General features: G+C 42.6%; 1 protein-coding gene across 1 annotated transcript; it reads left to right on the plus strand.

Moving 5' to 3' along the window:
• Positions 1–3308: 3308 nt before the first annotated feature.
• LOC149306058 (cholesteryl ester transfer protein-like) lies at positions 3309–12517 on the plus strand. Its single transcript, XM_089540526.1, has 16 exons — positions 3309–3518; positions 4315–4429; positions 4860–4994; positions 5353–5423; positions 6111–6198; positions 6959–7028; positions 7216–7276; positions 7646–7737; positions 8873–9052; positions 9361–9411; positions 9816–9983; positions 10981–11048; positions 11293–11335; positions 11539–11608; positions 11748–11833; positions 12340–12517. The coding sequence occupies exons 1-16, from the start codon at positions 3392–3394 to the stop codon at positions 12412–12414; spliced, it is 1500 nt and encodes a 499-aa protein (XP_089396652.1). The 5' UTR covers positions 3309–3391; the 3' UTR covers positions 12415–12517.
• The last annotated feature ends 1397 nt before the right edge of the window (positions 12518–13914 follow it).

A 13914-nucleotide genomic window follows, 5' to 3' on the forward strand; every position in this document is an offset into this window, starting at 1 on the left:
CATCTGTTTCTGTTTAATACCAGTTCTGAAAAACATCTGAGGCTTGTACAACCACAAGGTGGCAGATTAACACAGTCACAACTTGTGGTCTGTGCATTTTAGCAACCAGTTTCATCATCTGTTTTTGATTATATATGTTTGATGTTCTGCCCTTTGGTGGAAACGGTGTTATAAATTATTATTATTATTATTATTATTATTATTATTATTATTATTATTAATTTACAGATGTCCACTCGAACTACATTTACAGGTAAGCAACCCTCTTATTATTATTAGCAATATTATTATTATTATTAAGGTCACAATGGACCACAAAAAACCCCTAAAAACTTGAAAAATAGAAACTGACCTTGCAAAATTGGAACAGCTGAAATATATGTCATTTGTGCAGTTTGTTCAATCTTGTTTTAACCTATCTTGGGATGTCTCAAAAAGAGAAATTTCTGAGCCCTGGGGTGCGGTTATTGGAACAAAATGTATGGAGCCAAATTGTATTGCTGGCTGGGGATTTGGGGAATGGTCTTCCAATGTATCTGGAAGGGGCTGCTATGCAGCCGTTCAGGCTGGCAATGCTTCTTGGAGGGCATGGCTCTGATTTGTGCATTCCAAGTTGTACAAGATACAATAGGGCCAGAGAAAGTTTGGGGTTGTGGTTTTTTTTAGTACCTGAAAGAACTATCTCAGGAAACAGATTGCAGGGTAACAATGCAACGTTGGCCCCAAGTGACAGTCATTTGTGATTAATGGGTCCCATAGACATTACCTTTTATTGCCACTTGTGTACATTGAGGGAAACATGCGCCTGGAATTGGAGCAAAATAACAAATCCAGTGTTGGATAACATGGAGTTCCAGTTCCATGTCCCCAAGGAGATCCTGCCTGCCCTAAACCCTCCTGTCTCTGTTCCCGAATATGGACATCATGATCTATCCAAACACTGGCGATTAGGTTCATGAATCCATCTCACCAGAGGTGACTGATGGCTTCTATGGAGTCTATCACACTGGGGCGAATTTCAGCATCATTCAACTGTAAAACCAAAGGTGCACCAAAATAGCATTGACTGCACTGGGAGGAAATCTGGCCTCGAAGGAAATAGATGAGGGCGACAGGCATGCTACCATAGCACTCCGCACATTGTGCTCCAGCCTTCGAATTCCTTGGAAGGCTGAATGACCAGCAGTAACCTACCAGCTTAAAACGGGGTTATATGAGGCCATTCACTCGCTCAACTCAGGATGTCTGTTTTCACAAAGCAAAACAAAAGGATCCTGTTGCAGGAGAGACTTTTTTAAAAAAAAGTCACATAGTTTATATATAGTTTATATATTAGGTGAATGGAGGTTACTGGCGGTTGTTCACCTCTTTGGGTCACGATGCTATCTTCGTGGAACACAACAACATTTGGCTTGGATCGCTTTGGGGCACGCTCACCCTTGGCTCCAGAGACAGACAATGGAAGAGCTGACATATTTCTAAAGCTTGGGTCAGGTTAACCAAGGATGGCAGGAAGAGATTATAGCTATTCTGGTCCTGGCAATATTTTCCCTTTTGGAAGAGCACTGGAAGTACCCTTTTAAATGGCACGCTTAACATTCCTGGAAGTATCAAACTGGATGATGATAATGATGATCTATTGATTGCTGGATGCTCTACTTGGCCAAAGTCTGCAGTTTTGCAAAGGTCCAAGAGCTGAAGCAAGGGTTTGTCGATTGCATGACTGAGCTGTGTTTCAGCGTTGCAACCACCGAAGTGTTGGTTTTATTGCCTTCAAGCATAAAAATCATTTGAATGGAGCCTTTGCCATGTGCCTCTCTAGGAGTCCCTGTCCTGAAGGTGGCTGGGACCCCTCCAAACATTTTGCACAAAGAACTAGATGATGGCACCTCCTGCTCCATCTTCAAAAGTCGACTGGAAGTTGAATTTTTCTCCAACGCTGACAATATAGGACTGTGTCCTCAGTTGTGCTTGAAGGCAGTCAGTTATTTTAGGGGGCTTAGGACTTTCTCCTCTGAAATCTTGCTGCCACCCTCCAGTTTCTGCTGCCTGAGGCCACCACCTTACTGTGTGTAATGGCAGGAATGGACAGGAGAACATGTTCTTCCCCATCTCTCGTGTGTGTATTTGAATGACAAGATGTGAGTAACTGTGGCTGGTTTGTTGTTAGCTGCTCTCGAGTCGGCATTGACTCATGGTGACCCTACGGATGAGACATCTCCAAGATCTTCTATCCTCAGCTGCTCTGCTCAGGTCCTCCAAATCCATGCCCATGATCTCTCTGGTGGAGTCTATCCATTTGGCCTTTGGTCTTCCTCCCTACTTCTACCTTTCCTAGCATTATTGTTTTTTCCAGTGAGTTGCGCCTTCTCATGATGTGGCAAAAGTACGACAGCCTCAACTTTATCGTCTTGGCTTGATTTCAGGCTTGATCTGTTCCAGAACCTCTTTGTTTGTCCTTTTGGCCACCCATGGTATCCTCAGCCCTCTTCTCCAGCATCGCTTCTCAAATGGGTTGATTTTCTTCATATTTGCTATCTTCACTGTCCAGCTCTCCCATCCATACACAATGATGGGGAAAATTTACCTTGCATGAGTCTAAATTTATTGATCAGTTAATTATCTGTACACTTTAGGATCTTCTCTAGTTCCTTCATAGCTGCCTTTCCCAATCCTAGTCTTCTTCTGATTTCTTGGCTGCAGTCTCCATTCTTATCCATGTTTGATCCAACATATGGGAACTCTTTGACTGGTACATAATCCATAAGTCTTAATGACACCGCCAGCCATTTCAGGACTGGGATGATTTGGCCACAGGTGTTCATGCTGAAATAACTCCTTGGTTGGACTACCGCAATATGGTCTACGTGGGGCTTCCCTTGATGATGGGTTTGGCCCTGGGCCACCTTTCTTTTCTGAATTGCTTCTCTGGGAAGTCTTCCTGAAGCAACAATTCACCTGTTTTACAAGACACGTCTGCACTGTTTGACTTAAAGAAAATGTCAGTTTTCCAAAACCAAAGGTGGACTTCTGGTCACTTGCTGCTCTGTTTTGCTTTTTTTGCTTTTGCAGCAGAGGCCTTGGGTCAAAAGTGGACCCTTGGACCAGCCAAAGCTACCCGCCCTATATAACCCTAGAAGGCTCTGGTGAATCTGTTTGGCCACAGATTGGATGATGGTATTGATAGACACTCTGAAGGGGTTAAGCAGCCTGCAAGGAAACAGCAGAGGCTGGTCCAGAGCAAGGAAGCTGGTCATGTCCTGCGGAGTCCAGGAGTGTACAAATGGACAGTGCGCTTTGCAGTAAGGACTGGAGGGAGGTGGTGAGTGACCGGCTCCGCTTTGTTTTTCCATCCGTACGGTAGGTTTTGGATTTGGGGACCCCTTTGAAGATGAAACCGAGGCTCCTGTTGGTCTTAGCAGCCCTTTTCGGCATTTCTTTGGCTTGCACAGCAGAGCCATCCTCTTTCAACGACACGGGGGTCGTCTGCCGGCTCACCAAGCCAGCCGCGCTCGTGCGTAAGTCTTTGCAGCTCTCTATCATTTCTCTTTGGGATGAACTTGGAAAATGCTGTCCATTCCTTGTCTTCCCTTCCTTTCTTCTCTCCTGCCTTCCCTTCATTTTGCTGTGTTTTGAGGTTTGCGCACTGCATCCAGGGCTAGCCACAAATCACCTGCAAAAAGATGAAAAGAACAACGCTGGTTGCAGTATTTGTCCTCTTAAGGCTCTCAAGTTTCCTTATGGCTGGGAAGACATACCAGGAACAAGTGGTCACTATTCTTATTATTCTTAATATTACGTTGCTCCTAGATGTTATTTCCAGGGGTTGGGAATTGGTTCATGGCAGCTTGCTTCCTCTCCTATTAATACTACAATTTATCATGCAGCTAAAAATGGTAAAATAGTTTGTGCATAATCATAATAATGCGATAATAATACAATTTATTTATGTTTCCCACATCTCCTTGCAGATCAAGGTGGGATTACATCATGGAATAAAAAATACAAAATGCAAGCAATAGTCACATCATACTGTCCCCTTTTTATGCAAAGAAACTGCTTCATTGTGCACAAACCGTTGTACTACTTTTAATGGCATGATAAGCTGCTATGACCCTGTTGCAATAATTTGCATGACATATATATTATTTACATGACTTATATAAGTTATACAATTTGTTTTGTTTTTCAGTATGGCTCTACCTCATTCAGGCCTTATGATCGCTTTCTGACCTCCCCCCTTTATTATTATTATTATTCCCCATTTCTCCCCTTCATTGACTTGAATGCTTTGTCTTTCTTCTCTTGCAACAGTGAATGAGCAAACGGCGCAGGTCATTCAAACGGCGTTCCGACACGCAGACTACCCAGATATCAAAGGGGAGAAGTCTATGAACTTTCTGGGCAAAATTGCTTATGGATTAACAAAGTAAGTGCGGGTGCTAAACTTCACATTGGTCTCCTTTCTTCTTCTTGCAATAGACTTGACCACTTTGGGGATGCATCCTTCTATTTATTAGCTGCTAAGTGTCTCCCGTGGTCAGTAGAATAGAGAATCCACTCTAGGGACAAGTCTATAGGTAAGTGTATTATGCGAACTACAGATCCCAGGATCCCATAGGATGGCACCTTGACAGTTAAACCAGTGTCAAACTGCATTAATTCTGCAGTGTGGCAGCAGCCCAAATAAAGAATTCCATAGCACTGGGCCGTGGCAGTTAAAGTGGTGTCAAACTGGATTATTTCTGAAGTGCGGATGCAGCCATGGAAGCCACCAGCCACCTTTGGTAGCACACCAATGGTATATGAAGAATCCACATTGCTTGAGCTATGTTGAACCAGCCGTTCTCCTTTGACAGCATCCACATCAATGACCTGACCATAGAAAACACGGAGGTTGACTTCAAGGAAGGTGACGCCATTGATATTGAAATCTACAATGTCTCTGCCTCCTTCCAAGGAACCCTGAGCTATGGCTACCTGGGTGCCTGGCTGTGAGTATTCTCAAATGTGTGCATTTGAGCCCCAGACAGGGTCATAGCCATAGACTCTTAGAGCCAGAAGGGACCACAAAGGCCATCTGCCCCAACTCCCTGCCATGCAGGAATCCACAACTGAAGCATCCCTGAAAGATATCCATCCAAGTATGCCCAAGCTAGGGATGGTGGGTCTTGTAATTCATGTCTGGAAGGCAACTGATTACAGGTGGCAGATGTGCAGCTCTAGCACTGAACTACTGGCCTTGTTTGTTAATGCTAGCAATCCTATATCTCCAGCCCTTCACACAGGAGTCTCAGCAGAGAGCATCCATGCCATAATGTTTGTGGTGTGTGTTTTTAAATGTTGCCACAGGTTGAAGCTCATCCATAATATTGACTTTGAAATTTCTTCCTCCATTGATCTCCAGATCAACACTAAGTTGGGTAAGTAACTGTGGGACAGGGGTGCAGTTCTTTGAAAACCATGGGGGGGGGGGTCATCCCACCAAAGTCGCTGCCCTACCTTGAAAGTCATATTTAACTTTCTGTGCTAGGACTTCAAGCTCATCTTGTTCACTCCCCAAATTGTGTGCATTAATTTATAGACATCTAAAGTGTTGCTTATTCTCATGTACAACGACATGTGCTGGCTTCCACTGTACAATGGCTGCTGGATCCTGTTGGTCAGGATGTTAGTCAATTATGGCCACATGTTAGACTTCATAACTGCATCCTATTCATATTTATAATCTTGGTATCATTGCCAAGCCCACAAATGCTCCTCTCCCTGCTACTCTATGAATCTGAAGAAGTAGACCAAGTCTACAAAAGCTTTGGTCTTTTCTGGGTACTACTTCACTCCATGCATCTGAGGAAGTAGAAGTCAACGAAAGCTTTGGTCCATCCCGGGCACCAGTTCACTCCATGCATCTGAGGGAGTAGACCCAGTCTACAAAAGCTTATGCTACAACCTGTTTTGCACAATTAGTCTCAAAGGTGCTACAAGATCCCTTTGCATAGCATCCATGTAGTAAATTTGCCAATGGGGGGAATGTGTAAGGTTTCTCCCCTGACTCTCTGGCAAAGACAGGGCTCAAGGAGTGCTTCTTTCTTGCTACCTCTCTTGCACAGCTTGTGAAAATGGGCGCGTGATGGTGGACACTTCCGACTGTTATCTCACCTTCCACGAACTGACCCTGCATCTCCAAGGAGACAAAGAGTATGTGCCTCCTTATGCAATGCATGCCCAGGTTTGCTATAGTTAGTCTCAATGGGAACGTTTCCAGCATCCATCTGGTTTCAGTCTGGTGTAGAGGTGTCACAAATAAATACATTGGGCCTTGTTGGGGTTTTGTTCCAGGACCCCCTGTGGATACCAAAATCCATGGATGCTCAAGTCCCATTAAATACAATGGGGTATTATTATTATTATTATTAATTATAACATTATTATTACACTGTGCCCTTGGTATCCGCTGGAGTTTGGTTCCAGGACCCTCCACGGACACCAAAATCTGTGTAAGCTCAACTCCCATTATATACAGTGGGGAGTAAAATGGCATCCCTTCTATAAAATGACAAAATCAGGGGTCGCATTTTGGGGATTTATACATTTTTAACAATATTTTCAAGTCGTGGATAAGTAACCCATGGATATGGAAGGCTTGCTGACTGTAAATAAATGAATAAGTAAATAAATTAGAAGCCAGAACCAATGCTGTTCTGATGCTGATCTGCATTAGCCAGTGTTATGTGGACACATGATGCACAGTGTGCTATGTTCTAATGCAGCTCCCAGGTTTCAGCTTTTTAAATTAGAGTCTGCTTTCATTGCTGGCATTTGGATTTAGTTTAGTTTTTTAATTTTATACATTTAGAGTCCTCTGTTTTCATAACCTTAACACAGGACCGAACCAAAAAAACCCATATAGACTGTTTTCTGTTTAAATGTTGACTTTACATTCCTTTTTCTCCATCAGCCCAGGATGGCTAAAGCAGCTTTTTACAAATTTCATCTCTTTTACCTTGAAGCTGGTTCTTAAAAACCAGGTAAGAACGACGCATGGTAAATTCATTAAAAATATGTGTATCTATATCTATATATCATCTATATCTCTCGATTGATTGATCAATAGATAGATTTGTTGCTGTTTCTGAATTATGGTGCCCCAAATGGAGGAAGAACCCAGACATATGTATATACATAGACTTGAACATTTCCCTTCTTCTTTTATAGGTGTGCAAAGAAATCAATTTCCTGGCTCAGCTGTTGGCCGAATTCGTCCTGGATACAGCAAGTAAATTCCTCAACCTGACCTTTAAATTCTCTTTGGTTACAAAGATTTAATACAAACGTCTCCATCAAGAAGGGTGAATCTGCACTGTAGGATCATAGAAGAGATGGAAGAGACCACAAGGGCCATCCAATGCAACCTTTTGCCATGCAGGCAATAATATAATAATGCAGAAGTAATGCACTTTGACAGCATTGCAGTGCAGATGCAGCCTTCGTTTGGAGTAATTTGTTCAATGCATTTTTAATCATGTCATACGAAAATGTTAACAGGCATCCCAGATATCCTTTGAAAAGAGGCATTTAATCCTTATTTTGGAAACATGACTGAGCTGAAAGCATACTCTTCCCTTCTCTTTTACTTTTCCGGCAGCAAATTTTCTCCAAGACGGAGACATAGGAGTGGATATTTCTCTGACGACGCACCCGGTGATAAAATCAAACTACTTGGAGTCGCACCATAAGGTAAGGAGGAATCCAGAAAGTAACCCTTCCCAAAGAAGAAAAGGTTGGTTTTAGCAGCTACGATCCTGTTGTGTAGAGTAAACCACCACGTATCGCTTTGCACACCGATTGTGCGGCACAGCCCTTGTGCTGAATGGCGCAGGTGCAACGTTGCACCACCAAACGGGATTTTAGAACAGTTTTGAAGGTAAAGATTTTTAATTGCATTTTAAAACAGTTTTTGAGATATTGGTATGTATGTATTTTAATCTGTATGTCTTTGTATGCATTTTAATCTGCACTTGCTTTAACATTTTGTGCATTTTGTAAGCCCCCTTGAGTCCCAGTATTGGAAAAAAGGGGGAATAATAATAATACTAATAATAATAATAATAGTATTAATACTAATAACTAAGATCCTATATCATCAGCATCGGCTGCATCTGTATTGCAGAATTGTACTGAACGGCAATGTTGCACCATCAAATGGGATTTTAGAACAGTTTAATTTGTATAGATTCTTAATGGCATTTTAAAACCTTTTCAAAAGGTCTTTATACCGATGTCTTTGTATGTATTGCGATCTGTGCTTGCTTTAATGTTTCGTAAGGTCCCTTGAGTCCTAGTATTGGAGAAAAGGGGGGATAATAATAATAATAATAATAATAATAATAATAATAATACTGACAATAATAATAATAACAACAACAACAACAGCCGAGATCCTGCAAAATCAACATAGGCTGCATCTGCACTGCAGAAATAATGCAGTTCAAGACTGCTTTAACTGCTTTGGCTCAATACTATGGAATTCTGGGATGTATAGTTTAGTGAGATATTTAGCCTTTTCTGTCAGAGAGCTCTGGTGCCACAACAAACTACAATTCCCAGGATCCCATAGCACTGAGCCATGGCAATTAAAGTGGTGCCAAACTGTGTTATTGCTGCAATGCAGATGCAGCTATAGACAGTGCTCCATCATCACAGTTACAATGACGAAGCCATGGACTTATTTTTCTCCACAGAGATTATTTCTGGATTGGAAAAATAAATATATTGGTTGAAGCAACTTGCTATTCAAAGAACACTTCTAGCAATTTTCTGCAGTTGTGTCTTCATTTCAAAGTGCGATGACTTCTTTCTTTCCTCTAAAAAGGGCCTTCTCCTATACAAGAATCACTCCGGCATTTTCCAAGAGACGGTGTTCGCGCCATCTCTGCTTTCCGAATCCCGAATGCTCTACTTCTGGTTTTCGGACCACGTCCTCAACTCCTTGGCCTTGGCGGCCTTTCTGGACGAACGTCTGGAATTGACTATCGGAGGAGAAGAGTTAAAGGTAAGTCCCATATCCTTCTGCTTCTGTATTAGGATCTCTGAATATCCTCAGCTTGTATTCTACCATTCATCTCAACTACAATTTTGTGGTTGTGTCCCTTCAAGTCATTTCTGACTCATGGCAACCGTATGGCAACCCTATCATGGGGTTTTCTTGGCAAGATTTGTTCGGAGGTGGTTTGCCGTGGCCATTTTCTCTCTGTCTTGAAATAGTATGGCTATTTCTATCTACTATCTTCAGTAAAATGATATTTTCTCTTTCTTTCTTTCTTTCTTTCTTTCTTTCTTTCTTTCTTTCTTTCTTTCCAGGAAATGTTTGAAAGTGAAGAGTTGAAACCTCACCAAGGGATTGTGCGAGAGGTAACTTTGAGTCACGACTCCCTACTATTTTCACTATGCTTTTGCAGAAGATTGTGAGCAATTACTAGGAAGAGTAGACGGCAGGTTCAAATAAATAAAACCAAAATGCAACATAAAATGCAACACAGGTAGGCTCCAATACCATAACTGATTCTCTGACTCATAAGGACTATCAGCTGCTCCGTTTGGGGTTTTAATCCAGACTTTAAAAGAGTCATCTTAAGTGCTGACATCTTTCCTAAACTAGGTTCAGCCCCGAAACGTTGTCCCATGCGCTCCTTCATTGCACTTTCTACAAGGATGACAGACTAAAAGTAATTGCACCTCTGCAATTACTCCATGATGAACCCAGTGCAGGTCAATAGCTACAGCTCTCCTCTTATCTACTTCTTGCTCTGATCTAGATTTTTCAGGGTGCTTCCTACAATGACTCCGTTGCAAAAGTGTGGAGCCTTGGTCCTCCGCAGATTTCCCTCCAACCGGAAGGGACCGTGGTAGAGTCCTCTGTGGCGGTGGAGCTCGGCATTTCTCCAAAGGACAGAGAGCCTTCGACGGTCCTCTACTTCGAAAAGGTGAGTTGACTGGTAATGTCATCCTTGGTCACACTGCAGAAATAATCCACTTTGAGACTGCTTTAAGCTTCCCCGGCTCAATGCAAGGGAATCCTGGACCCTTGCGACGACTGGAGAAAGCCAAGGAAAAAAGTGCCAAGGCAGGTTCACCATTGAAAACTAAAAGTAAAATAAGAACTGTGGAGATTGAAAAGATATTATTACGGTCGACGACCAGCCTAAAACAATATAAAACAGTACAATATTATACAATACCCAATAGAAAAAACAATGCAAACAGTACAATACAAATACACTAGGAATACAGCTTGGAGGTTATAAACAGGCTATAAACCCTGACAGAGAGTCAGCCCAAGGTAGTGAGGTTTGCCTGATACAGTAAACTACAGATGATTTGCATTAACTTTAAAGTAGACATGGAAATAGTCCAAGGTATCTCTTACAGACTGTTAGTCCAAAGGTGAAGCGTTTGAATTGATAACATCGATTTTATGGGAAGCAAAGACTGTTGCATGTCCTTTGACATGCATTCTTGGGTTATTTTAAGCCCAGAAGAGGTCTTTTTTTAACATCAGGTGCAGGTCGCCTTCTGTGCATCTCCTGTTTCAAAAAAGGCCTCTCCCCTGCTTTTGGTTTGACACCCTTCCTCCAAAATGTGATAGAAATGCTTGTTATGTCTCCAATAGGTTTACATTTGGGAGCAAAAGAAAAAGTGTTGGAAAAAGAATTGCAAAATTGTTTTGACCCTTGGGGGACTCCAGATATGATGGGAATGTCCTCCGCATCCCTAGAGGACATTTTGGAGCATTTTCCTAAATCCTGAAGGGCAATGGGATGCTCCAGAGAAGTAACCCTGGGCATCATGCATTGGCCACCTTTGCTTTAGTGCTTCTATTAGGTCATGAAAGACCTACAGATTTTTCAAGTTCTTCCTTAAAAACCCACACATAACCCCCAATTTCCATATATTCACACGTTATTCTCTCTCTCTTCGCAGGACATCACCGTCACAATCCAAGCGTCGTATGTGCAAAAGAAGCTAGTCTTGCACCTCTCTCATGCCATGTAAGTGGTTCCTTGCTCACGCAAGTGAGGCTGTTCCCTTCAATTTGAATGCAAAGGATGGTGACCAAGGAACTGGTGCACCAACCTCTTTGCTGCCTTCCCTATGGTGGACTACAAGCCCCATCACTCCCCATGCTGGCTGTGGATGGTGGGCATTGCAGTGCAACTTGACGTAGCCCAACATCAGGCTGGGGGAAATGGTTTTGCACTTATCCTCATACGTATTTTCATATTTCTCCTACAGGATAGAACCCAGAATATTTAAAAGCTCTCCAGAGATAACTGTGGTAAGTTTCTAGTCCTCATGGTCTTGAGCCTGAGAAGTTTAACTAAGGCTGAATTTGCACTACAGAAACAATGCAGTCTAGTACTTACATTGACCCATGGATACATTGACTCGTGTTATTTGGATCAGTTTTTGGATCTAAATTTCTAGACTTACACATGACTATATTACAGTAATAACTTCACTTGCGACGTTGAATTTCAGAATGACGAGACACTCCGGCGCATTTTGGAGAAAATCATTTCCGTTGCTGGGATCCCAGAAGTGATTTCAAGTAAGTTCATTGATTGTGTTTTCAGCCAGGAAGCAGCTCTGGGGTGGGAATGAGGAATTATAGGGACTAAACAAGTGCCAAAGTGTGGTTATTAAGTGCTAAAGTGTGGTTATTATTAGTGTTTCTTTGGGCTTGGCAGGAATCGAGCCGACTCTCACCTCCCTGATGGACAGCAAAGGACTCTACCTGTTTGAAATCAAAGACCCTGAGATAATAACCCAAAAGGCAAGTACAACTTTATTTGTCTGGTCTAATAAGCTGCCATATGAGAGTGGCTTGGGCCTTGGTAACAGTATTGCTTCAAGCTTTGTAGTACAGTAGGACCCATAAATACATGGGATTGATAACCACAGTTTCACTTGGCAGTCAGGAAGAAAGGTCTCTCTAGGCATCTGGAGGTCCTGCAGTGTGATGGACATCTGGTGGACATTGACCATTGCTGGAGGGCCTCCAGATGACCATCTCTCTAGGCATCAGGAGGTCCTCGTGTGTGATTCTATGGTCAACATCTGGTGGACATTGCCCATAGAGTTGTGCCGGAGTCCACCTGTCTAGGCACATGGAAACCCTACAGTGTGACTCTTTGGTAATGTATTGTTCACCATTAACCGTAATTTCACTTATCTGTGCTAACCATGGGAACAAATTTGCTTACCTACTACTTACACAGCAATACTATTGCATTCAGACCCATTGCATTCTCTTATCCTGTCTCTTTTTCTTACTCACAGGGCTACTTCATCATCCAGCTGGACTTTGCGTTCCCACACCATTTGCTCATAGATTTTCTGAAGAGGACTTTATAGAGGGAACCCCATAAGAAGAATCAACCCAACTGTGACCCATGACTAAGGAAGACGGTCCCATTAGGTTGTTTTCCTTTCCTTGTAAAAAATCCATAAAAAATTTCCCCCCAGAAACTCAGATTGTGGCTGAAATTCTACATTGAGGATGCGCAGCACAACTTCATGCTCGCAGAGTTACACAACAGTTGTGCAATGGGACCTCATTTTGATGTTGTGTGCTTTCAATATCCATTCCAACTTATGGCCACCTTAAAGTGAAACCCTATCACAAGGTTATCTTGGCCATATTCCTTTAGAGGAGGTTGGCCATTGCCTTCCTCTGAGGCTGAGAGAGTGTGACTTGCCTAAGGTCACCCAATGGGTTTCACGGTCGAGTGGGGAATCAAACCCTGTTTCCCAGAACAACAGGGCCTGAGATAATCCTGGCACATATTTTAGGTGTGAGGGCCACTGATGTATTCAAGTCTTTTACTCCAAGTCTCAAGTCTGTACCTTCAAGTCTCAAGTCAAGTCTCAAGTCTGTGCAAGATACTTTCAAGTCGAGTCTCAAATCAGAGAGCCAACTTTAGCAGAAAAAAAGGAGGTGGTGGTAGTATAAGTTGGGAGGAGGATTTCAATAACTATAAGACCAAGAAGACATTCACAGAGTTAAGGGGGATTCTCAGAGGGGAATGGCAAATGTGTTCGACAACAGGCTTTGAAGGCTCCTCCGGTGTGCAGCAGGGAGAGGATGCTGAGTAGACCTCAACCCTTGCCTCAAGCCAATTACCTTGTTTGCTGCTTCTGGATGAAGTTAGGACAGCACTTTGGTTGCTAAATATATACAAGTCTCAAGTCAAGTCGAGTAGTGCATTGAGTCAAGCTGAGCCAATGCATCATTTATTGCCAAGTCGAGGCCAAGTCGGGTCATTGAAGTGACTGCAGTCCGAGTCGAATCCGAGTCAATCGACTCAAGTCTGCATCCCTGGTGAGGACCACCTTCCATTTCAGATAGATTCCCATGTGCTGCATTGTCATAAGAGTGAGATTCGTTGCCCAGCAGAGAAGGTCCAAATTTGCAGAAGCGATGTGAACAAGATGTTGGAAAAAATGATTATTTCTGCAGAAATAGGTCCCTGAATAGCTCTGAGTCCAGCTTTTATACCCTTTTACAAAATGGACACATTAACATCATAGACCAGATCGCATCCTCTCTGTCTACCATGCATCAGCACCTTTGGGCTGCCCTAGAGATAGCTATGTTTGCCCTAATCTGTTTATCGAAACAAAGAGTATGTGAAATCCAGACAACAGGAACTTTGGACTTTTACAAGGAGTCTATCACTTAAACAAGCAATTTCTTAATGAACACTTGTAAATCAAGCAATAAGATCCCTTTCTTAGCTATACATTAAATACAAGACAAAGACAGGGATGTGAGGGTCCAAAAGATCATCAATTTCCTACATGACTCTCCTGCTTCCAAATGATGGAGAGTTTAGGGATCACAAATCCAGTTTA

This window comes from Sceloporus occidentalis, unplaced genomic scaffold (assembly GCF_023333645.1).
Source record: "Sceloporus occidentalis isolate IW3139 unplaced genomic scaffold, rSceOcc1.0.p SCAF_10, whole genome shotgun sequence".
Lineage (NCBI taxonomy): Eukaryota > Metazoa > Chordata > Lepidosauria > Squamata > Phrynosomatidae > Sceloporus > Sceloporus occidentalis.

Excerpts from the sequence above, each read along its gene's own strand:
- LOC149306058 (XM_089540526.1), top strand. The coding sequence starts at position 3,392 with ATGAAACCGAGGCTCCTGTTGGTCTTAGCAGCCCTTTTCGGCATTTCT. Across the intron at positions 6,199-6,958 it reads CATCTCCAAGGAGACAAAGA|CCCAGGATGGCTAAAGCAGC; the intron begins GTATGTGCCTCC and ends TTTCTCCATCAG. Across the intron at positions 11,336-11,538 it reads GCTCTCCAGAGATAACTGTG|AATGACGAGACACTCCGGCG; the intron begins GTAAGTTTCTAG and ends GTTGAATTTCAG.